Source organism: Pangasianodon hypophthalmus, chromosome 1 (genome assembly GCF_027358585.1).
Source record: "Pangasianodon hypophthalmus isolate fPanHyp1 chromosome 1, fPanHyp1.pri, whole genome shotgun sequence".
Classification (NCBI taxonomy): Eukaryota; Metazoa; Chordata; class Actinopteri; order Siluriformes; family Pangasiidae; genus Pangasianodon; species Pangasianodon hypophthalmus.
Window position 1 is genome coordinate 32,760,582 of NC_069710.1, and position 25,293 is coordinate 32,785,874.

The window sequence follows — 25,293 nt, forward strand, 5'->3', positions numbered from 1 at the left end:
TCTTCATTCTCCATCCTTCCACCCCCCATTCCTCCATCTCTCCACTCCTCCATCACTCCACACACCCCTTCACCCTTCCATCCCATCCTCCATTTCTTCATCTTTCCATCTTCCCATACCTCCATCCTTCCATCCCTCCATCTTTTCATTCCTCTATCCTTCCATCCTCTATTCCATCATCTTTCCATCTCTTCATCCCTCCACCCATCCACCCCTCCATGTCTTCATTTCTCCATCCTTCTCTCCCCTTTCCTCCATCCCTCCACTTCTCCATCATGCCACCCCCCCTCTTCACCATCCCATTTCCATTCCCTCCTCTATCCCACCATCTCTCTCAATTTCTATCCTTTTCATCCTTGCATTCATCCATCTCTCCACATTTTAATTTTTCCATCTTTTCATTCCTCCATCTTTCCATCCCCCTTTCCTCCATCACTCCACTCCTCCATCACTTCACCCACCCTCCACCTTTCCTTCCCATCCTCCATCCTTCCATTCCTCCATCTCACCATCTTTCCATCCCTTCACACATCCACACCATTTCTCCACTCTTCCATCCCTCCATCGCTTTATCTCTCCTCCTACTGGAACTGAAATATACAGAGGCCACAGAGCCACTTAGCCCCACGCACCCTTTACAACCACTTACAGTGTGTGTAGTTCAGTGTGAGTGCATGTGTGTGTGTGTGTGTTTCTCAGTCGGTTTCTCACACACACAATGAGAGGACACTTTTATCTTTCAGGAATAATGAAGAGCTGATTTTCTAAATCTGAATTCAGAGCTCTGATACTGATGTGATATAGAAATGATCTTTTTATAATTAGTTTCAATTGTTTATATTAAAATTCCATTCATGTAAATTCAGTTTTGTTTTAGTGTTTAGCTTAATTAGTTTTTAGTGGTTATTTTAAGACATATGGAGATTTGTTGGGTTTTTTTTTATATATAAATTTCACTACAGGGGTTCCTCAGGGCTCAGATCTGAGTCCGCTTTTGTTATCAAAATCGACTGGGTGATCAGATCTGTTTGGTTTTTATACATTTTAGCTTCCAGTTTGGTTTGAAATATTGTGCAGCTGTTTATTTAAGCCACCATTTTCCACAATAAAATTAGAACTTAGAAATAAGAAATAATATAAAAGAGAAAAAGAAAAGAAAATTTAATTCTACTTTGTATTTTATTGGAGGTAGTAGTTTGATTTGTCACCTTATATTTTGTATTTAAATTTTATAACCTTGTTTCTTAGAATTTTAATTTCAGTTTGCAAAAAAACAAAAAATCAAGGCTGCAGTACAGATAATCGTAGACCTATCCATAAACATACAATAATAAACAGGAACGGGTCAGAATGAAAAAAGTGTAGAACAAGATAACAAGAATCAAACAAATACAATTGGCAAGACTTCGCGAAGAACAGGTACACACAGAGGATATGAGAAGACAAATGAATCAGGAAGTAAACATAGTTTACAAGTGGGAGAAGAAGCCAGAGAAATGATGGAGTAATGAATTGAAAAGGGGATATTGGTAATAGTTTTACACCACAGTCTGGAAGTTGGATTTGATGGACTGCTCGTATTGTATTCATGGAAAGCTGAATTAAAATGACTTTCTGTTCATAGATGATGTGTTCCTCTGTAAAGCGAAGGAAGATAAGTATTATTATTCGGTAATTGCGGTTTCTATGGGCCATGCTAGATTAGTACAGCCAGCTGAATTGTCATCGAGTTGACTTTCGTATGGAGAGAGATAAAGGACTCATTTGCACCTGTATGAAGTCTATAAATTCAGCTTTCCTTAGAGATTAGAGGAAGAGGAATGGATGTGAGAGGAGAGTAATGATAGTGTGACATGGCTGCCTTACCCACCTCCAATAATTGATCATTAGATCTAAGGTGGATTTCTAACTACACTGACTCACCCTGCTTTAGCTGAACTAAATGGCACATTTAATGCACACACACACATACACACACTCACACACACACTCTTTCAAAGGATTAATCATGAAGCAGACTTCCCACGCACTGTGTCTAGACAGAGTTGGGGCTGTTGTGAACATTGGGTTTGATTGAAACTGTCAATTCGATTTGGTCTTTCTCTCCGAGATCCTCACACCACCTCATACATGGCTTTCCTGTAGTCAAGGCTGGTTTATGCTCCCTTTCTCGCAAGCTTCCAAAACCTTCAGATAGTCAGAAGAGCACTCAGAAGGAGGAGAAGGGTGCAGGCAAGTCATCGTGAGGAACTCGTGAGGAACCAGGAGTGATGTGGGATTTAGCAGGAGCTTCGAAGTTTACAAACCATTGAGTTTTCAATGGAAATTGACACTACAACATTTTATCAAGTATTTCTAAGGGTTTTCCCAACTTTTCCCAGTAGCTGTGGCTTTGGAATAAAGCATAAGTTGAATTTGTTTTTTACAAAATGATCACTGGACATCTTGTATTTAAACTTCATCTCAGTGAAAATAGTTGTTTATTATTTATATATCCTTCATCTAGATAGCTAATCACTTGATATATGATAACTTGTATTTAAAAAAAGGTAACTCAAGGTGACTAACTGTCCTGATTGGTTGTGCTATGACTGCCCAAGCTCTTCTTTGAACCACCATCCACTTTTTAGTTGGCAGACAAAAAAAATACATCATAGTGTTTCCATGGCAACACCACAATCACCACTTATCATTGCAGTTTACACGCAGGACACCTGTTCTTCTTCTCAGTAGCAACATATTTATACAGAAGAACATATTTGAGAAGAGTTTGTATGAAATATTTCATTTCACCCTCCTTTATATAATTTCCTTTTGGTGACACTACAGAACATTTAAATCAGACAAAGTCAAACTCTTTTTTGTTAACAGAGTAGTTTAAGTAACAGACTAGTTTACACTTATAGCAAACGCAGTAGACCAATAACACATCAACAACTCCTCTTACATGCGTTGATGTGTCAGAATTTATCTGAAACGAGCAAATTAAAAAACATAAAATATGCATCATTAGCATATTTTTTCAGTAGCCGAGTTTATAGCCTTTTGCGACGTTTGAGACTAGCTCGTTTTTCTCATCTTTCAATTCAATTATGTTCCACAAAACATTTGTAATTTAATTTAACATGGATTTGAAATTTGATGGACTGGATTAGAACCTTTACCAGACCAGTTAAAACAAAACAAAAAAGAGAAACCCACCCATGCTATGATTTAAGAGCCTCACTACAGGTGAGGTTCCCCAAGGCTCAGTCCTGGGTCCACTATTGATCTCAGACACTAAATCATCAGGCTTAGTGAGCAGATATGTTTAGTTTTTTTTATTAATATTATTTCTAGCAACAGACTGAAAGCAGCTGTTTTTAAAGAAGAACTGTGAAGAACCTGTCAAAGCCTGATCATTTATTTAAAAAACATCAATTAAATACCAGCTTTCACTTATTAACACTCCCTGTTTGCTCCCTCAGTCTTCACTGTTGGATGGACGGCGTGCACATTGATAAGAAACTCCTGCCTCGAGCAACCCAGGCTTTATGTAGTTTGTTTAGGCGTTTTTTTGTTTGTTTTAGAAGCATTTCTGTCCAAAGCACGAGTGATGAAAGCCAAGGACAGAAACTTTCACTGCTTTAGAACACCACCAGAGCTTTAATTTCCCTTCATACACCTTGCCTACTGAGTACATAATTCAGTGCTGAGTGCTTGGCATAGCTGGTGGGAAAGACGCCAAGATTCAGTACTTAGGATTTAAAGTTAAAAAAAAAAGGAAAAGAAGAGTATCATCAGTGCAAGAGTTCAAATCTCAGCAGATCCATTGCCAAAGCAGAACTGCTTGAGTTGGGTGGGTCGGATAAAGAGTGATGTAAGACCATCGATCAACACCATCGATACACAAAAAAGAAATGTGTCTAAACTGTATCTAAACTGGTGGTACTCTGAATCGTACACGTTTTGTACCTTTAGTGTGAGTTTTATCTAGAAAGTTGGATATAGCGTACGTTTAAAGCTTTACTCTAATGCGCCAATTATGTACCTTAAATCAATTTTTAAAGGTCACTATATCCACGTTATGAGATGATCAATACATATTAAAGGTATTAGAGAAATAAGTACAACCCCAGTGACTTGGCATGTTCAAGGTCACATGTTCAGAACTGAGATGTTCTCCAGCTGGCCAAGATCACTTCAATTGCAATAACGATCTTATGCTACAATTTTTTGTGAATATCTGAACATTGAAACATCATGAGATTTACCTGTTGAATGTTTGGTGTGTTTAGGGCTCTCCTGGTGAGCGAGGAGCTGCCGGTTCTGCAGGTCCAATTGGTTTACCTGGCCGTGGTGGACCTCAGGGACCCCCGGGACCTGCTGGAGAGAAAGGTGCTCCTGTAAGTACTGGGATTTTTTTGCCATGTTTCATTTTATATGAATAAAAATATTTGTAATTATGTAGGGAATAAAACATGACAGAGTGTGCTGCCATAGGAAAAGAATCAACGACAGGGTGGTGTGGTGTGGTCTAATGTGATGTGGATTGATTCTTTTCCTATATAAGCATGTGCTGAAGTGTTTGACTCCTCTTATACAACAGACATTTGGAATTTTTTTATTTATTAAAGAATGACACGTGTATGTATTTATGGTAGATACTGTTTTTAATATTTGTGTGTGTGTGTGTGTGTGTGTGTTCAGGGCGAGAAAGGACCACCGGGTCCCGCCGGCCGTGATGGAGTCCAAGGTCCAGTCGGTCTGCCAGGCCCACCCGGTCCCCAGGGACCACCCGGAGAGGACGGTGATAAGGTTAGAAAAGATAAAAAATGAAAGACAGTAGTAGTGTTTTATTTAATTCAATTCATTGAGCCGATGTCGTACCAGCTCCACCCGTGATCAATCTTCATCATGACGCACAAACACTCGTCCATCTGCAGCACACATCCATCTCCCGTATCGTATCCATCATCATCAGTGAGAACGGCCCAGGCAGCTCCACGTCTCATTAGAGTCCTGCATGAGGGACCGAACGTTTATCACATCCAGTCTTTCATGTCTATTATCTTTCAGTCAATAAGAACTCATTCTACTGGACTTGCATACATTTGTAATGCAGCTCTGAGTGCTTTATAGCGTGTGGAAAAATAAATAAATCAGGACGGACTGGAATCAGGACGGACACAGGAGAAATGTAAAAGAAAAAAAGAAACCTAAATGAAATGTAAAGAATAGGAGAAAAGAAATAAGAGGAGTGATAAGAGGAGTGTTAGAATAAATGAAAAGCAGCAGTATTATAATGATTAGGGGTGTAACGCAATGACACTGTCTGTATCTGTATCTCTGTTCGGATTTACGCTGCATTCGACTAAAGGTTGGAACTCGCAATTCCCACACGCTGACCAGGAAAAACCAAAGAAAACGCTCCCTCAGCTCAGAATTCCTACTCGGGAATTCGGGTCTCCTGAACCCCAAGTTCAGAAAGTGACATCAAATCAACACGGCCGCTCAAAGCATCAGTAATAAACCCAGCAGCACTTCTTACCTTTAAATAGATTATACTGTATACACAAGTATTAGCTTTAGATCAATCAGCATACAGACATATTCACCTGTCAAATCTATAACACTGACTCTGGAGCTCACTGTAAATATACATCACTCGTCACAGCTAGCTGGCTAGCGTGCTGCTAACAAAAGACGAATATTCAAGATTCTGGCTTTTGTGTTTTTTCAACTTTGTAAGCTAAAATACAGGGAGGTTGAAAATTACTTCCTGAAGTGGGCTTGGCCTAAAGCAGACTTTTTTAAAAATTAAATATATGAACTGTACCACAGAAAAACTGAAAAAACATTGTAAACCCCCCCAGATGTACAAATGTGAGCAGCGTTAGCATGGTGTATGAATAGACAGTTCCTCAACCTCAGCTACATCACTCCAGATCATAACTAGAGATAACTGGAGGACTGATTTTTTTGCGATATTATTATTTTTGTTTGTACTTGCCTTTGGGATTTCTAATGTATTTAGACATTTCTATTTCCCAGAATATTAACAAACTAGTAGGCTAATTTAAAGCAGCATGACCCTGACCAGGCAGTTACTAAGGATGAATGAATGAATGAATGCAGCTGCACATTAATGTTAATGAACATGGTCTTTGTCCCATGAGCTTCATACCTGAGCACTCGCTCGTACCTGCATGTACATCCTGATAAACACCTCTAGTCTCAACTACACACCCTGTGAACCTTTCTGGCAAACTTTCTCTAAAAAAAAAATAAATAATAAAAATAAAAATTAAAATTGAATAGTGCTGCTCTTATTCATATCTGTGTTTGTGTTTAAAACACGTTATCTGTTTAATCCTGAATAAAGTAGCCATATTCTGTAACATCCCTAATGAAGGTACATGGCGGGGTTGAGGGATAGTTTGAATTTTGCTAAACTGAGAATAAAAATCTTGATAAAAATTGTAAAGTGCACTTTAACCTGTAAAAAAAAAGAGTGCAGCATGAACGTGACTGTAGATAATAACATCACTCTGATCACTCCTCTTCTTTATTATATCATTATTACAGATATTTCACAGAACTTCCTCTCAGCCTATCAGCTGTACTTGATGAGTTGTGTGTGTGTGTGTGTGTGTGTGTGTGTGTGTTTCAGGGTGAAGTAGGAGAACCAGGACAGAAAGGAAGTAAAGCTGATAAAGGAGAACAGGTGAGTGTTCACACTCCTCTTCTTCCTCCTCCGTCACACGAATCACTTCTCATCTTGCTTCATTTCATTTTTCTGACTCTTTATTTAAATTTTTTTACTTTTATGTAACATTTTTACATTTTATATTTTTTGAAACCAGTATGAATTTAATCTAATTTCATCACTACTAATTTATTGTTCTTCTTGTTTTTATGCTTTATTTAATAGCTGCTGTTTTTTTTTTTTTTACTTTATTTTGCTTCTTATTTTAATCTGTCACATAGTAAACGTATGGTGCTGCATTTGGTTAATTATTTCTCTTATCTGATAATTAATTATTTAATACCTGACGTGTTAATAATGATTAATATGTTTGTATTCTGCAGTGCATTGCATGTGAGAAGCCACCATTATTATTATTATTATTATTATTGTTATTATTATTATTATTATTATTACTACATTTTCTATTATTAATCATAATACAAAATTATAGATATATATTATAGATATTATAGATCATTAGTAATTACTATATTAATATTATTTATAATGTATTATATTATTCAAAATATAACTATTGGTTAATTATTTATTTTTGTTTTGTTATTTTTCTGTTTTTCTGCAGTGGATATAGGCAAAGTGCATTATAAATATAAAGTTTTACTGCACTTAATAATTATTTACTTTAATAAATAGTAATCAACAGTAACAGCAGTAGAACTGCTTCTATTCATCATGTGATTAGTGAATGTTTAATTAATTAAAAATAATTAAAACAAAAGAAAAAAATAGTCGAATGATTGACATAATGAATTTGTGGTGTGTCACGCTGTGTTTTTTTCCAGGGTCCTCCAGGTCCAGCAGGTCTGCAGGGTCCAGTTGGAGCACCAGGACCAGCGGTAAGGAGAACTGTTTATTCACGCAGACACACACACACACACACACACACACACACAAACTCAGTTACAATACAAACACACACTCATGTTCACATTAAAGGACTTAGGCCATGTGGAGCCATGATCAGTTACAAAAATGATTAATGAGTTGTGATTCCTTTTAAAAGACTCTGATTTTGGACCTTGCATTTTATACAATTATTATTATTATTATTATTATTATTATTATTATTATTATTATTATTATTATTTAAACTTTATTTTTTAAATAATTGACCTCAAATTTAATAAAAAGGTTTTCTTTCCAAATTGGCAAATTTATGAAGATAAATGAGGAGAGATTTTAATATTATGGAAAATAATCACAGTTATAATTTACCTCTCGAGTCCTTGTAGCTTTCCTGTAGAGTAAATCAACCAGCCCAGCGAACATCGTAGTTTATTTCTCTGTTTAGAGTAGTTACGCTGTAGCTGCTGGCTAACTGACCACGCGGCTGATTTGTCTGTGTGCAGGGAGCAGACGGAGAGCCCGGTCCGCGGGGACAGCAGGGAATGTTCGGACAGAAAGGAGACGAAGGATCGAGAGGTTTCCCTGGAGCACCCGGCCCCATCGGCCTGCAGGTGAGTGTGTACACCTGTCTCTCAGGCGTCAACATCAACCCAACACACACGACACGTGGATTCAGACGTGTTATTGATCACGACAGGAACAGCTATAAAACCTAGTCAGCATGCTCATTGTTCATCTGGTGTTGAGGATAAAGCACAGAGACCGAGCACAGTAACGTGTAAGCAAAGAGAATTAAAACAGGTTTCCATGGCAACAAGTGTTACTTAAACACATAAAGCGATGAGGAGATGTAATCAATAATCAACGGCTGATTAATTTACATATTATTTGGTGTAGAGAGTTTAAATTGCATCTTGTTCTAAAGAAATCTGTAGTTTAACAGGAAAAAATTCACCCTGGAAAAAATCCACTCATGTACCTTAAATCATGGCTTCACAAATGATTTGGGGTTTTTTTATTGTTGTTTTTGTTCTAGTTAAATTTTTTGGATCATAAATCAGCACTCTTTTAAAGTTTTGTATATTTATTTATTTGCTATTCAGTTTTCAGGGCAGAAGTTAGTTATCAGCTTTCAAGATAAAACTTTTTGACCAGTCAGACGTCAAATAAACAAATAATATTTCATTTTTTAAAAAATATCAATTGGTAAATGTTATTGTTAATATTTTTCATTTTAATATTTTTATTTTTTTTGACATTTTATTATTATTGAAAAAGGTGCATTTTTTAACAGATTTTTAAAAAATTTTATTTTATTAGGTAATTTTTTTTATTACATTTTTTTAATTTTATTGAATTTTAAATGATTATTCTTCTTATTATTAAATAGGATAATTTTTCTTTTTTATTAGGTAAAAATAGACCTCTGAGGGCTACATACTGTATCTCTGCCCTTCTCTGTGATAATAATAAATCAGGCAGCCGTGAGCAGCTTCAATCTCTCATAAAACAAATTACGCACTCGCTTCCGTGAAGTGGAATCACCACCTCAATGAAATTAGATCGACTACATCGACGGCCACCAAACCTCCGAGCCATTCGACTCGATTCAGCTTTAATTGGCCTTAATGTGCTTCCAATAATTACCCTGAGTGCCGATGCGCTCCAGTAGGCATTAGGGCACTTTTTTAGACCACACTTGCTCTCTGCTGGCCTTAAAACGCGTTTTTTTTTTTTTTTTTTGGTGCTAATGGTGTCTAACCATGAGGGCGTGCTGTGTGCATCCCCTCAGTACTCCGAGTGTAAATATCACACAGAATTAGACGTCAGATGGAGATGGAGAGACGGCGAAGACCGGACAAGCAATTAGAGTAAATGTCAGGGCTAGTGTAGGGCTGAGCGATATGATCATATAACATCAGTATCGTGATAAATTCTGCCACAATGCACTTTATATACATGTATAATTTAAATAGAAATTGCATCTCATTATATGAAGCTGTTAAAAATGTTGTACTTTTATAAATGTAACATTTATTTTTTTTTATTATTGGAATTCAGTTTGAAGCAATTTATTTACGTGGATATTATAGATGTAAATTTGGTTTTTTTTGGGTTAGAAAAACTACATACTTATATTGTGATACATATCGTGTATTGCGGCAATGTCTTCAAATATTGTGATATTTGATTATATATATATGTGTGATATTTTTGTCATATTGCCCCATCCCATCCCATTACATTTCAAGCTGACACAAAGTCACGACCTCACACTTTGCACATGACTGCCTGATCAGAGTCGGACTAGTTTTTGTTTAACTGTCAACTTCAATCTGAGATTATTTAAGCTCCAAACGCTATTGTTTTTAAAATTATAGCTCAATGAGAAAGAGTGGCAGTGGATAAAAAGACAGGAACAATAGTGGTGTTTGAACCGTGGGATGTGTGTGTGGTGCGTTTGCATAAACCCCAGCGCTCTGTAGTGGGTGGAAAAGCTTTTGTAGTGTCTTCAGGTCACAACTCTGCCCACCAAGGGCAGAGAAAAAAGGAACGAGAGGCAGAAAATGGGCTTAAATAGCCTTAAAATCCGGTTAAAAGCCGTTTCATGGAAGAGCACAGCAGTGGAGAAATGAGATGAAACGTGTCTCTCTGGCTCTCGTATAGAACAGCACTCTCTCTCTCTCTCGCTCGCTCTCTCTCTCTCTCTCTCTCCATGCCCGTTCAGCAGCAGTGTGTTATTGCATCCACGCCAATTTTTCCTCTTTTATTGTTTCTCATTCCTATGCTAGAGCGTTTCTCACAAACAGTGAGCTCGTACTCTTCACATTTCAGTCTCACATCCGCCTGCACACGAGCCTCAAAACACTCAGAAACATTGCACTTTGTCCTTTTTCATTACGCTTATTTACACTTTTACTGTTCAGTTCTTCGCTCTGATTGGTCAGAAGGTGTTGATTCGCTTTCCAAGATCAGCTATAAATCGCAGGTTTACATTAATGCGTTCCTGATCGTTTCAATAGTAACAGCTCATTCACAGGGACTTGTATCGATACACTGAAGCTTTCTGTAAGGAGAAGTTTATTATTTGGCATTTATGGAAGGAGTCTCCAGTGTCAGAGGTAAAGCTAGAACTTTACGCTTTTCGACATCTACAGGGAGTTTACGCTTCTTTGCGGTTTCTCAGTAACACGACAAGCTGCGTTATTTTTGTCTTATTAACTTAAAGTGAGAGAAAAAAGAGAGGCTGATGAGGGAACGACTGTTTATAGCTGCTATAACATAAGCGACAACTTGTTTCACAACATTAAATGAGACCGTTAACTGTTAATTGTTGTGGTATAAGAGGAATAAAACACTTCAGGACGTGCTGTTATAGAGAAATAATCAGCTTCAGTGTTGTAACAGAAATTCCATAACAGCAGCTTCATCACATCACCCTGTCGTTTATAATAATTAGATTCATGTTGCGTTTAGTTATTCTGGATAAAAAATAGTGTATTTTGTATATATTTTTTTATTTATTTTAAATGTCACCTTTGCAAAAAATGATAACACGAGATGCCAAGATTCTTTTTCTTTCTTTCTTTCTTTTTGTATTTTGTATATTTTTATCTAGAACAATGTATAGGCTGAAGTTCATCAATGTGATTGTGCGTTCTTCTTCTCAGGGTCTTCCTGGACCTCCAGGTGAAAAAGGCGAGAACGGAGATGTCGGTCCTATGGTAAGTATCTGAGCTGGTAATCACATCTTTTATTTATTTATTCATTTTTTAAATGACTGACAGTTTTATTGTACAAGCACGATGATGGTTACAGAGGAACAGCATACAGTATGATACAGAAGGAATTTAAGGAATGAAATTAAATTACATTTCTGTAGCATCGATAAGCAAACACACAATCACGGTTTCATTATTTTTATTAGTTATTTCAGCATAAAGTACATATTATTTTGTACTTTATTAAATTCTGGCTCTTCCTTCGTAATCCCACTTGGATTATTCCTTACGTTAACAAGCAGGTATCGCTTGAGCAATGCCGAACACAAAGCAGCGTGCAAGGCCCATAGCGAAAATACAAAAAGTATATTTTTACCTCAAACATCCTCTTTTTTAATTGAGAACTGGCTTTATAAAAAAGTCTTTCACTTAACATGCATATGCTAATTCGGAGCTTTAGTTAATTTAAAAAACGTAGCTGGAACATAAAACCTTCTAAGCTGCAGATAAAGAAAAATCAACCTACTGTTTTTTATTTTTTTAATTTAAGAAATTTAAGAAAATAAGCACATCAATGTCTTTAGGTGTTTCAGATGTACACATCATTATTAAAATTATTCTTATTTTTTAAAAATAATTATTCTTATATGTGTAATTTTTTGTAAAATTCTCCCACACAGGTCATGTAAATTATCGCTTTGTTAGGTGCTCAGTAATTACAAATAACTTGATATTAAATTAACGGACTGGAAGATTCAATTTTATTATGTAGTTGATTCATTTCTTATCGTTTAATCTTTAACAGCACTAGTTCACATGTATCCACCCCAGACTACAAGACCCTGTGAGCCTCCTGCAATGGTATAGAAATAAAACTCTGGTATATAAGTGTGTAAATGACGCCCCTGTGTCTCTGTCTTCAGGGTCCACCTGGTCCACCAGGTCCAAGAGGTCCTCAGGGTCCACCTGGTGCTGATGTAAGTACTCAGATTTTAGCTTAAACACTCACCACTTGTGTTGTTTTACTTAATAACATAAGATCTGCTTTGGTATTTGTTGAATTATTATAACATTCTTTGAATTATTTTTATTCTGCTTTTATATTTTGTGTACTTTTTATATCCTTACGATGTTTTTTTTAACTTATATATTCACTTTATCTTTATTATATCTGGTGTATTGTAGTACATCCATTTTTATCATTTATCTTTTTCTACTTGTTTGTACATCACTTTAAGCTACTATGTATATATGAAAAGTGCTCTATAAATACTATTATTATTATTATTATTATTATTATTATTATTATTATTATTATTATCAGTCAGATTTCAGCATGCACTTGTGTTAGCTTTGAGCTACCATCACAATATGCTCGTGTTTAGTATGGTCACTTTAGTGTACTGTGCAACTTGGCAAGAATTTACCACTGGGGGCGCTGTTTTCAAAGAGTGCTTGGCCCCCGCACATTGCTGCTTATGGATATATTTATTATCTTTTCTTCCAAATCTGTTGTTTCTTTTGCAGTCCACCTCGTGCTAATGTATAAGCAAGCTGTTTAGATTGTGCACGCCTTCAACAATGCTGCTATTAGAGTAAAGACCTCTGTGATGTTGTGTTTCAGGGTGCACAAGGCCCACCCGGTGGTATTGGAGGCATGGGAGCAGTGGGAGAGAAGGTAAGCAACACATCCGCTTCCTGTATACGCCGGTTCCAGCAGCGCTCCTTTAGTGTGTTGTTATTTGTCAGGTCTCGTCTCAGTATCAATATTTAATTGGGCTGCTGAGATGACTCTGGAGCGAGACCTCCGGGATGTTTCTCCTGCTGAGAGCTCTAAGAATACACTGATGCCGAGATGACCGCGTCAGCTCACCTATGACAACGGAAATAAAGCCAGAACTTCTCGACTGCTGCTCGTGTTATTTTGGGCGTGCTGCTGTCATGTTTAATTATGCTGCTTTTTTGGCCATTGACTTGCTTTTGGTTACCATGGTGAAGCTTCTAACCGGCGAAATCTCTTACAGGGAGAACAAGGCGAAGCTGGAAATCCTGGACCTCCTGGAGAGCCTGGAACAGGAGTAAGTGGCCTGTGTGTGTGTGAGTGAGTGAATGTGTGTGTTTAACAATTTGAAGAAGAAAAAGCAGATATTCTCTTTTAAAATATGTCTTAAGAAAATGTACCTTTAGTGCAAAGTATTTTATTGTTATATTCTCAAGAGTCTTTTGTGCAAAAGTTTACTTTTACCGATATTCAGAGGTGTAACTCTGCATGTTTGGTCCACTTTATTTCAGATTGGAGATGTATTTCTGAAATGTGCACTTAGTTCCTCACATTTCTAAGACATACGCTTACATGTATACTAGTGTACATTAGTGTATTAGTGATCTGCTTATTATCCATTTCTAAAGAGGATGTTTGTTCAGTCCACTCATGTTTCTGATTTATGGCGTACCTCAGGGACATCAGTTTGGTCCATTTACATTTTTGATATACGCCACACCACAGGGAGGTCAGTTCAGTCCACTCATAATTTTGGTTTTTGGTGTACCTCAGGGATTTACAGCGTACCTCAGGGATTTACAACGTACCTCAGGGATGTGCATTCAGGCCATTTGTTTTCTGATTTTATGGTATACCTCAGGGACATGGTTTCGGTCCACTCATATTTGTGATTTATGGCATACCTCAGGGGTGTAAGTTCAGTCCCCGCATGTTTCTGATTCATGGCATACCTCAGGGATTTACTGCGTACCTCAGGGATGTGAGTTCAGTCAACTCATATTTGTTATTTTCTGGCATACCTCAGGGACAGGATTTCTGTCCAATCATATTTATTATTTTACACCGTACCTCAGGGACAGGATTTCTGTCCAATCATATTTATTATTTTACACCGAACCTCAGGGACAGGATTTCCGTCCACCAGTGTTTCTGATTTGTGAGTTTGATTCACTCAAATTTTTGATTCACTGTATACCTCAGGAATGTGTGCTTGGTCTACTTATGTTTGTTATTTTTATTTGTTATGTTGTTGTAGGGACCTGATTTCTGATTAAAGCAGAACCTCAGAGACATGCATTTGTTCGATTTGTTTTCTGATTTTACAGCGTACCACTCACTTCTGATTCATGCTTATGTCAGGGATGTGCATTCATAGTACCTGATAGATATATCTTTGGTCCACTCATGTTTCTGATTTGTTCTGCAGGGCCCCAAGGGTGAGAGAGGAGAGAAGGGTGAAGCAGGACCACCTGGTGCTGCAGGACCTGCTGGACCTAAAGGACCTCCTGGAGATGATGGCCCTAAGGGAAATCCTGTAAGTGCCTCTGATGATATTTTGATGGATATGGTAATGGAATACTATTAATGGACTATTATAGCAATAATATTTAGGTTTTTAAGCTTCTCTATATAAACATTAAGGCTAACAACTGCAAATTGATGTTAATGTAATAATTTAAAAGAAATCTAAATAATTCTCAAAAAATTGTATTAATTTTTTTGTTCAGAGAGATTTATTTAAAAACAAAGTTAATATCTCATGACGTTTAACTCCATCATTATAGCAGATTCATCTTTCATACTTTGTGTATAAAAGCATAATCCACTTTATTAATTCTTGTGAACTCACTGTATCCTGATGATTTGTTGCTGTAGGGTCCTGTTGGCTTCCCTGGAGACCCTGGACCTCCTGGTGAGCCTGGTGTTGCTGTGAGTATTGAGTATTGATCTATAAATCTGCATTTTGTCAGCAGGTAGTTTGGTATTAATCAGAGCTTTGGGTTTAATGGACAATTTTGAGAAATAAGAAATTTTAAGAGTATAAGTTAAATGTTGTTTAAATGATGTGATGTCACAAGTCAGTCCCTGTCTAATCCACACTGATCTCGCCCTGCTAGGGAACTGATGGTATCCCAGGAGACAAGGGAGAAGATGGTGAATCTGGTCAGCCTGTAAGTACCCAAAACCTGGATTTACTTATCACTTATGAAACATGAACTAAAGTTAATCCATCCAATCTGAGCATCACACTGAAAAAAGAACGACAATGGTCGAAATCGGGTGCAAAAGTGGGCGTCGCCCTCTAGAGAGTGCTGTTGCTCTTACCAGTCTGGAAGCCTGGCTGTGCCTGGCCTTGATGGGATTTTATATGAGTATTGTGCAGTTTGGATACTGCTTGAATGATTTCTTATTCAATCTTATTATAAATCTGATTAAAGAGTGTTGTAGAGCTAAGATCACATCCATATACAATAATAAATGAGGTGAAATATAATTGGGAAATAAGAAGGAGAGATTTTCTCGTATTTCATCGGCGTCTATAAATTGCGATACTTCTTATCATTTATGAATGCAATTTAAATTCTCAGGCCATGAGGAAAATCTTTAATTTACCTCCCAGTGCAGAGACGGTATTGGAGGCTGTGTTTTTACGGATTGCCGTGTCGGCTCGTGCATTGTGCGGCCGACTTTAATGCAGCGCCCTATCTCCACCCTGCAGTCCTATTAAAGTTTAATGAGAAGAGATTTGTAGTGCTATGAAACCTTCACACTGAACCATCCGAGCTCTCTTCTCTGATTAGAGCTTTATACGGCTCTATCACACAGCTGAGTGACTTCGTAAATTCCTTTCAGCTCTTCATCGCCGTGTGCTTTTCATCACGATGCACTTCGAATATTATATTGTGTAAACGTCAGCGTTCGATCGCATTCAATTGATTTTCAGATAATTGGGTGTGAATTTTTGCAGATAGCTAACTCTAACTTTATTTCCTCTTTTATTTTCATACTTTGAAAAGTTTTAAGCTTATGTGCATGCAAAGACACTGTTTTGATTTTTGTAAAATGAAACGATGTTTGCAATAACTGCAAAAATGCTAATCATGATCGTCTCACTCAGCACTGATTATATATAAATATTAGAATTATTTTGAAACAGATTGCAGTTTATCTTTGTATTATTTTAAAGCTTGGCTTTTTTTGCGTTTTTCTGCCCCAGATTGATATGAATGCTTCATTGTTTTCTTCTGACATTAGTTTCATAAATTATGTTAATGTTCTTTTCACTAAACTGTCTGATACATAAACCTTTTCGCTTTCTTTTGCATATCTATATTAAAACTCATGGCGCCCCCTGGTGGTCTGGGGACCCTAAAGCCTCCACTTACAACACTTAACAACATTTAAATGAAATATAATGTATGGCTCAAAAACAATTAAAAAAAATAACCACCTGGATATTCAAACATATAGAAGGATTTGTCTCTGAACTTTTTATAGATGATGAAATGAAATCTTGGTAACAGTCTTGAAATATACAGTAGATAAATATCTGTTGTTTGATTATAACCTCTGGCTCTGTGCTTTAGGGTCCTCCAGGTCCATCCGGAGAAGCTGGACCACCTGGACCTCCTGGCAAAAGAGTAAGTCTAATTTTTCTACTTTCTTTGTACTGTTTATAACTTCACCACATTCCATTTGGCTTTATCTTTAGACGAGTGGTGAAAATCTCAGCCCTGTCAACAACGGCTGTTTGTATGATTTCTTAAAGGCAGCAGAAAAAAACGTTATCACACACTTTATCATTTTTATTCTGATGGGAAGTGTTTTAAGACTCAAACCGGTGAGAAGAAATTGTGTTTGACTTCGGCGAGACGGCAGAGAGCTGAGTCATCCTTCATTCAGATTACAAAACTCCTTCAGAGACATCGAACAGCTGATAATTCATCATTTACGTGATAAAGACGGAGAGAAGCACCTGAGCTGGAGCTCAAACTAACCCCCCACCCCCCCAAACACACAACGATCAGGTTGAGAGACGTCTCGGTATCGATCCTGAGTGACAGTGATGAGAAAACAATATCATAACTACTGCAGGAAGCGTGTAGGGAGGAGCCGAGAGAATTCAGCTGTCATCTCGACCCAACTCGTCTAAAGTTGGCTCGTCAGTGGAGATGACGTTACGACTCGAAGGGGATTAACTTTCAGAAAATTGTGACTAGATTAATAAAATGCACTCTGATACAGCAAATCATCGTTCACAACAGGACTGCACATGGCTTTTTTTTAGAGTCAGCCAATGAATTATTGGTATCACCTTTTGAAACCAGCATTTTCATCATTTTAATAGACAAACAAGGACACACGGTGTGATGGATAGGAAACATCGCTCTCACACAAGCCCCCCTGGTGCTTTCTAATTTATTTGCCTGTCCTCATCTCCACACCCCTGCTGAAGCACTCAGGGCCGGGGCTCAATGTTGGGGTGGTGATGTCACAAAAAGCATGTAACACTCACAGGAAAAGTGACTCTGTGTGCTGTGTGCTGGGAAATGATATTACAATATCATTTTACTTCATAATATCATACTGCAAATAAAGCAGGACTAAAATGATTCCTCATTTGGAACAACAGTTCTATTCACCGTGATGGTTTTCCAAACCGTCACGCAACGCTCATCTTGTAAACAGAATTATTCCTGTCTGAGAATGACACATTTGATGCTACGTTCAAATTTGTGCTGAAACACACTTTATCCAAAAACGCTGCCTAAAGGAACAAAGAGGGAGCGACAGCATTTTTACTGTCTATGATTATCAGCTTGTGCCTAGACCCAAATCGAAATACTATATGCAAATAGTTCAGCAAATATTCTTAACATTAAGTTAACCGATCGTTAGGCCCAGTTCATCCAATTACATCGATTTTCTCAAGGCAGTGACAAAGTGAGTCTATAGAGCTGTAGGCGTTAGGTGAGTGTCATCTGCATATCGTAATCCTGTAGGATTAAGCTTACTGAGCGTATGGAAAGGTTAAAATAGCTAATAATCACCGCTTTTCTGTAATACTTTATAATATTTTTGTATGTCCATGTCTAGAAGAATTCTTTTTCACACCCAGCAACACTACTGCACGCACCGAAATGCTGGAAATATCCAACTCGGATCGAATGAGCTCAGCTGAATCTCAGTCAGGAATGAAAGATTCGCTGATTTAAACACGGGATTTCTAAGCAAGAGAGGAGGAAATCTTTTAACTCTGATCCAGCAGTGACGAGGATTTAAACACTGAACTGCTGAATGAGAGAGAAGGAAATCTCAGTCATGACCAAATGATTCACTAAATGAACAAGTGACCAAAAAATTCACTGTTTTAACCTCTGAATGAGAGAGGAGGAAATGTGGATTGTAATCTAAAGATTCACTGATTTTAACAGCTCTCTGCTGAACAGAAGAGGAGTGAAGATTAGCCCAGACTCAAAGATTCACTAATTTGAATAGTAATCTATTAAACAAGAGAAGTGCAAACCTCAGGCAAGACTGAATGATTCGCCGAATGAACAAGAGAGCACTGAATCTTGGTCATGTCCAAATGATTCACTGAATGAACGAGTAAGGAATGAATCACAGTGATGAACAGAAAATGTACCGATTTAAACAATGAAACAAGAGATGAACGAATCTCTGTCATGACTCAAAGGATTCACTGAATCATGGAATGTTGATCTGGTTCGATAAATACACAGATTCACAGACAGATAAGTATATAACGCAAATTTATGTGAAAAATATAATTATGCATATATATAATTATGCAAATAATGTACATAAATAGTGCTTTGCTTTGCATTTTTCAGTTTTGTGAAGCTCGTCAGAAGAGACACTGACACTGATTCATTCACCTTAGTGACTCGTTCACACTCGTCCGTTACTGTTCTTTCACTGTTTCAGGGTTCAGTATTGCGGTGTCTATTTCGCCAGGACTGTTATTATTCATCCTCACAACATCCTCGTTTCAAAATTTCATCAAGCTCGATAACAAAGCGCTCTGCTCACGTATGCATTATTCAGGCAGAAAAAAAGTCGCTTTTTCTTCCGATATGCTCATGGAAAATGAGACTTTCATGCAGGAGATGCGGTCGCTAATGACTGAAGGATTAAACAGAGGAAAAGAGGCTGTTTAATCAGCAGAGGTGTTTAATGCGGAGAGAACGCGCTTTCTCCATCTGCATCTATAATTCAGCCCTTTGAACGTAAACTTTCTGTTTAATCAGCCTTTTTTTTTTTTCGAAAAGAAGCTGCGATATCCGTCTCTCTCTTCTCACGGAACGCTGCTTTATTTATTCATGTAGATATTCAAATGAGAGAATTCAAACCCACCACTTGTTGAGGTTATACTCCCTTTGCCTTAAGATTTTCCTCTGAGTAGGAGAGAAAGTATCATTTATCAGATAAACCATAACAATACGAGTGCTGTGTTTTCTGATAAAGAATTTTAGGATCAGATTAAACAGTAATGCTTTATATTTTATCTTGACTTTTCAGTTTTCTCCCAGAGCTAAATCAGATATGTGAGCATGGATAAATACGCTGCTGTATATCATTTATGTGCAGGAGTGAGTAAAGAAATACGCTCTCACGCTCATAATCTTTTCTCTGCTCTTCAGGGACCCCCGGGAGCGCCGGGAGCCGAGGGCAGGCAGGGCGAGAAGGGAGCCAAGGTAAGATGTGAAAGCATAAAAGCATAAAAGACGTCTTTATGTACACTGTGCTATTCCACTACGGTGTGAAATACACAGCCTTTTGTGAGTGAATATGTATATACCAACTTACTAACAGAAAATGTACCAGCCTTTCAGGAATATAAGGGATGTGTGAGGTTTTTTTTAACTTCTACAGTGAAGCAACATATTCTAATTTTTTACATTAGCTTAATGCCCCTTTCAGTGGTGGACAAATCACTAGCCTGGGTAGTTGACACTTTGATTCAGTAACCAGAAAGAGAAAAATAACCCTCCTCCTTTATTAACTTTTGCAAAAAACTAACATTTTCATTTGGTGTGTATCAGTTTAAATGTAATGCGCTTCATGGTTTTGTGACACACCTCGAAGCCGTGTGCTAACTGTTCTGAATCCAACCACCTGCTGCACTACACACTACACTGGCCCTTTTACTATGCAGATTAATTCACATGCTCAGAGTTTTCAGAATCAGCAGGTTTGTGGAAACACTGACGAATCTGTACAGAGCGAATCCGTCATATAACTCTGCTGCTTACTACATGCACTCACCTCAAGGCTAAACATACAGAGAGGAAATAAACGTGCTAGCACAAGTTGAATAATGTCTTTTAAGTGTAATGAGAGGACAGAACATGGTAGCTCATAGCGGAATCATTGGCCAGTGACTTGTGGACCTTTTTGCTGAGGGTTCGAGTGTGATAAGAGCAAACACAACTTCCCTTAGTCTGCATTAATGCACTAAATAAATAAATGCACTGGCTAAATAGCTTGCATACAATATTAAGTTATGTTAGCTACCAATTTTTATCTGTCAGGTTTCTGGGCAACAAAACATTGAACTGGGCGTCACACTGGAGCTTTTACTTGCTATGGATTTGTCCTCCTCTGCAATTTATTACAGTATTTACGGTAGACCTGCTACTCTAGAAGTTACAGTAATTCACCAGCCATTGTGGCTAAATAACAAGCATTTGTTTGTTACACTGTAACTGTAGTTTGACATAGAATGGGACAAAATAAACACCACTAAGGTTGCTAAAGTCCTAATTTAATGTGAAATTAAAACATAAATTAAATAAATATTCCTGATACAATAATGCAGCTTAGCAACACTGATTTAAACACTGATTTTTTTTTATCAAAAAAGACAGAATTGAGGTGTTTAGGTGTCTTACATGTAGAAGTGTCCATTCTCCAGAAAATACAATTGCCCTTACAATTAGACATGACATTTTTTTAAATACATTTTTTATGCTAGTGCTTCCTAATGACAAAAGCAGTGTTTCAGAGTCAATTATTATTTTAAAATGGTTTGAAATAGCTTAATAAACTGTTTCTAAACTTTATTTCGACTCACTCTACCTCCTCCGTCTGTGCACAGGGTGAAGCAGGAGCTGAGGGTCCACCCGGTAAAACTGGCCCCGTCGGACCCCAAGGGCCTCCTGGAAAGCCTGGTCCTGAGGGTCTGAGAGGAATCCCTGGTCCTGTGGTGAGTGTCGGTTTAGCCAATTACTCAGGCAACACACACACAAACACACACACACACTTAGAAATCCAGATCTTGTCAAGCAGCACCTTGGGCACCCTGAGAATAATCAATATCCTCTATGTATGTCTGCAGTGTGTATTTTATTTCTTCCTCCATTTTTCTGAGCACACTTTTTCATGGACGATTAATCATCTTGCCGTCCGCTCCGAATCGATAGCAAGCCGGAAGTGCACCAGCAGGCAGTAATCCCTGATATAACCGAATGCATCTTTTTTCTTCATCTCACAGGGTGAACAAGGACTTCCTGGTGCCCCTGGACAAGACGGCCCACCTGGACCGATGGTGAGAGTGCCCTTCTCTCATTTCTTTCCCTCTCTCCTGTCTCTTCCTGTTTTATCAGTCCTGCTCTTTATCTTTTCGCTCCTATTCATCTACAGAGTGCTTTCTCTTCCTCTTTATTACTGTATGTGAGCTGATGTATCAGTGTTGGCTTTCCAATTTTAGGGACCTCCTGGACTGCCTGGCCTGAAAGGTGACCCCGGGTCCAAGGGTGAGAAGGTGAGCGAGATCCAATTTTCCTCCCTGTCACCTTCATGTTAATGTGCGTTCCTCTATTCCCCGATCTCTTTAACCTCCAGCCGTGAAATCTTCCGGCTTTTACACCAATTTCTGTGACAAAAAAATGTGAATTTACCACTAAAATCTTAATATTCTCTGTGAGTTTACAGGCTCACAAACTCATCATTTATGAATCCAAGTTTGTTTAATGATCTTCTTGTACTTTGGGCTAAGTGCTAGCATAAACTTCATGTTAATGCTCATTGATCATTCTTATAATGCTCTTGGTTTGCTCTAAATTGCTTTCTCTAGTATATATTTCTCTAATATAATTACACTTGCCAACTGAAATTATTTTATTTTAATAGCCTGGCTGTAGCCTGCTAATACCTGCTCCAATATCTTTGCTAACACTTACGTGTGTGTGTGTGTGTGTGTGTGTGTCTGTATATACAGGGTCACCCTGGTCTGATCGGGCTGATCGGTCCTCCTGGAGAACAGGGAGAGAAGGGAGACCGTGGATTACCTGGACCTCAGGGCACACCTGGTTCTAAGGGTGATTCTGTAAGTGACTCACTTCCTCTCGTTCTCTCTTTCTCTCCATTTTTCTCTATCCCACCTATGATTGCAGACTGAATCCTTAACAGCAGCGAAGGCAAACTCCATTTCACCTTCACTACAGACAAATGATAAAGTCAGTTCACTGCTTTAGCCCAAATTCCACCACTGGCCGGGCCAGAAAAAAATAAATGGATAAATGGATGGAAGAACAGATTAATAGGTAGTTGATCTATAGACAGATGGATGACTGGTAAATATATGAATGGCTGGATGATCTTTGAATGGATGGATGGATGCTTAATGAATGGATAAATGGTTAGGTAAATAGCTAAAGGACCAATGGATAGATGAAGAGACAGATAGATGATCTATGGAGGGATGGAGGGATGGAAAGTGGGGTAGATAAATAGCTAGATAATTAGTAGATGCGTGGAGTTTGTTCTGCCCATGCTTCAGGGGTTTCCTCCCCCAGGCCAAAGACATGTGTTGTAGGCTGATTGGCATTTCCAAATTGTCTGTTTTGTGTGTGTGTGTGTGTGTGTGTGTGTGTGTGTGTGATTGTGCCCTGCGATGTGTTGGCACCCTGTCCAGGGTGTCCCCCGCCTTGTGCCCCGAGTCCCCTGGGATAGGCTCCAGGCTCCCCACGACCCTGTGTAGGATAAGCGGTATGGAAAATGGATAGATGGATGGAAGGAAGCCGAATAGATAAATCATTAAATAAATAAGTTGATCTTTGGATGGATGGATGGATGGGTGGATTTATGGATAGATGGATGTTTGATGGATAGACACATGCACAGACAGCTAGATGATTGATAGGTGAATGGAAGAACAGGCAGTTAGATGATCTATAGATGGATATTTGATGGATAGATGAATCTATATACAGACAGCTAGATGATATGTGGATAAATCAATGTATGGATGGAATTGACACATAAATAGCTATAGGATCTATGGATGGATGAATGGATAGATGGATGGATGGAGGGATGGATGATAGATAAGTGGACAGATAAGCAGCTAGATGACTGATGGATAGATAAGTGATGTATAGATGACTCTATGAGTTGATTCATGACTATATGGACAAATGATAAATGGAGAGCTGATCTATGGATGAATAGATGGATGCATAGGCGACCTATATATAGATTAAGAGATGATGGATAGATAGACAGACAGCTAGATGGTGTATGGATGAATAGAATAAATGGTAGATGAATAGTGTACTGCAGTGAACACACAGGCTGCTGTGATTCTGTTCCACTGGATCTTCCACTGATTTCCTCAGAAACTCGTTCCTGATGTTCCTGATGTGTGTTCTCTGCGGAAGCGACACACACACGTCTGTATCAGAGCCACGCTGAAACCAAGATAAAAAAACCATGAGAAACTTCATGCATTATTAAACCTGCATTGCAGTTTGAGTGGACGTTCATCCCAGCTGGCACGCTAATGCCTTCGCTGGTGATTTAGCGCTCACAGTGGCTCGGGCTTTCATACCAGCGCTCTGCTTTTCTCTCCCTGCATGTTTAGCTCAGTTTTTGGATAAACATCTTTTTGCTACTTGTAAAATTTCTCTCTCTTTTTCTTTTCTGTAGGGTATCTCTGGTGCTGCTGGACCCATCGGTCCTCCTGGTCCTCCTGGACTTCCTGTGAGTCCCTCGTTCATGTCTCACTTTACACTCGTGTAATATTCTGTAGGGAGATTCTCTCATTAAATGTTTCGTTTGCTCATCAGGGTCCTCAAGGTCCGAAGGGATCAAAGGGTGCAACCGTAAGCATAGTTTCGTTTCTTTGCGTTTCTTTTATAAATATTTAAACCCAGATCTGACTTTACCTGATCTGCTGTCTTGATCAGGGTCCTGCTGGTCAAAAGGGAGACACCGGAGTGGTCGGACCTCCCGGTCCTCCTGTGAGTACTGCATGTTTATTTCTTTAGCATTTGAATTTGAGCATCATATTATAGCTGAGAAATTAAAGGATAAAACGGGACTGATGTCAACTTGTCCTGGAACTGCAGGGTCCCCCGGGTGAGATCATCCAGCCGCTACCCATCCGCTCCCCTAAGAAGTCACGGCGCGCCAGCGAGATGCAGGCTGACGAGGCGGGGCTGGACTACGGCGAGGGCATGGAGGACATCTTCAGCTCCCTGAATAATCTCAAACAGGACATTGAGAGGTTGAAGTACCCCATGGGCACCCAGAACAACCCAGCCAGGACCTGCAAAGACCTGCAGCTGTCTCACCCCGAGTTCCCTGATGGTGAGCAGACAGAAAGGCACCAGTTCAGGACAGGAAGGAGAGCTAATCTGAATTCGATGCAAACACAAGAGCTAGAGGCAGTTTAGTACCCTAAAGAATGCCAGATACACAGTTTTCCATAATTAATGTCTAAGACTTGATATATAGACACCAACCAGAGGTATGTCCCAAACATTAGCTTCCAAGAGAAGAGTTCTTACTAGAATTCATTTATTTATTCACGGCCATCAAGGAAACCTAAAAGAAATGATTCTGGAAGTTGTACATTTGTGGCCTATATATCACATACATGAAAATCGTGTCACCTTCCTGGTCACAGAGTCATGAAAAAGATTTTTATTTATTTATCTGCAGTAACAGTTTTTTGTCACTGGTATTCAGCTTGATGTTACATTTCTTACTCTACCCTCTAGGACCTCCTTCAGCTCGTCTTCACGCAGGAATCTTCTTAACTGCATTCTCCAGTTCAGGCCGTCCTATTTACTATATACGCTCCCCACACAGGGAAGAACATAATAGTGTTGTGGACTACTCCTAGTGCTCCGATACGCTTAATCAATCACTATTTGTGATTC

At 38.5% G+C, this 25,293-nt stretch overlaps 1 protein-coding gene across 6 annotated transcripts in view; it reads left to right on the forward strand.

Moving 5' to 3' along the window:
- The window catches only part of col11a1a (collagen, type XI, alpha 1a), a 112,389-nt gene that overhangs the window by 82,563 nt on the left and 4,533 nt on the right, over window positions 1-25,293 (forward strand). For all 6 annotated transcript variants that reach the window (XM_034302902.2, XM_034302889.2, XM_034302894.2 and 3 more), the window contains 22 exons: window positions 4,278-4,385; window positions 4,690-4,797; window positions 6,653-6,706; window positions 7,534-7,587; window positions 8,101-8,208; window positions 11,269-11,322; window positions 12,243-12,296; window positions 12,944-12,997; window positions 13,344-13,397; window positions 14,529-14,636; window positions 14,978-15,031; window positions 15,220-15,273; window positions 16,690-16,743; window positions 19,768-19,821; window positions 21,225-21,332; window positions 21,621-21,674; window positions 21,837-21,890; window positions 22,347-22,454; window positions 24,056-24,109; window positions 24,196-24,231; window positions 24,316-24,369; window positions 24,478-24,718. In XM_034302902.2, coding sequence (XP_034158793.1) covers window positions 4,278-4,385; window positions 4,690-4,797; window positions 6,653-6,706; window positions 7,534-7,587; window positions 8,101-8,208; window positions 11,269-11,322; window positions 12,243-12,296; window positions 12,944-12,997; window positions 13,344-13,397; window positions 14,529-14,636; window positions 14,978-15,031; window positions 15,220-15,273; window positions 16,690-16,743; window positions 19,768-19,821; window positions 21,225-21,332; window positions 21,621-21,674; window positions 21,837-21,890; window positions 22,347-22,454; window positions 24,056-24,109; window positions 24,196-24,231; window positions 24,316-24,369; window positions 24,478-24,718 — 1,681 coding nt within the window. The remainder of the gene's footprint in view (window positions 1-4,277; window positions 4,386-4,689; window positions 4,798-6,652; window positions 6,707-7,533; window positions 7,588-8,100; window positions 8,209-11,268; window positions 11,323-12,242; window positions 12,297-12,943; window positions 12,998-13,343; window positions 13,398-14,528; window positions 14,637-14,977; window positions 15,032-15,219; window positions 15,274-16,689; window positions 16,744-19,767; window positions 19,822-21,224; window positions 21,333-21,620; window positions 21,675-21,836; window positions 21,891-22,346; window positions 22,455-24,055; window positions 24,110-24,195; window positions 24,232-24,315; window positions 24,370-24,477; window positions 24,719-25,293) is intronic.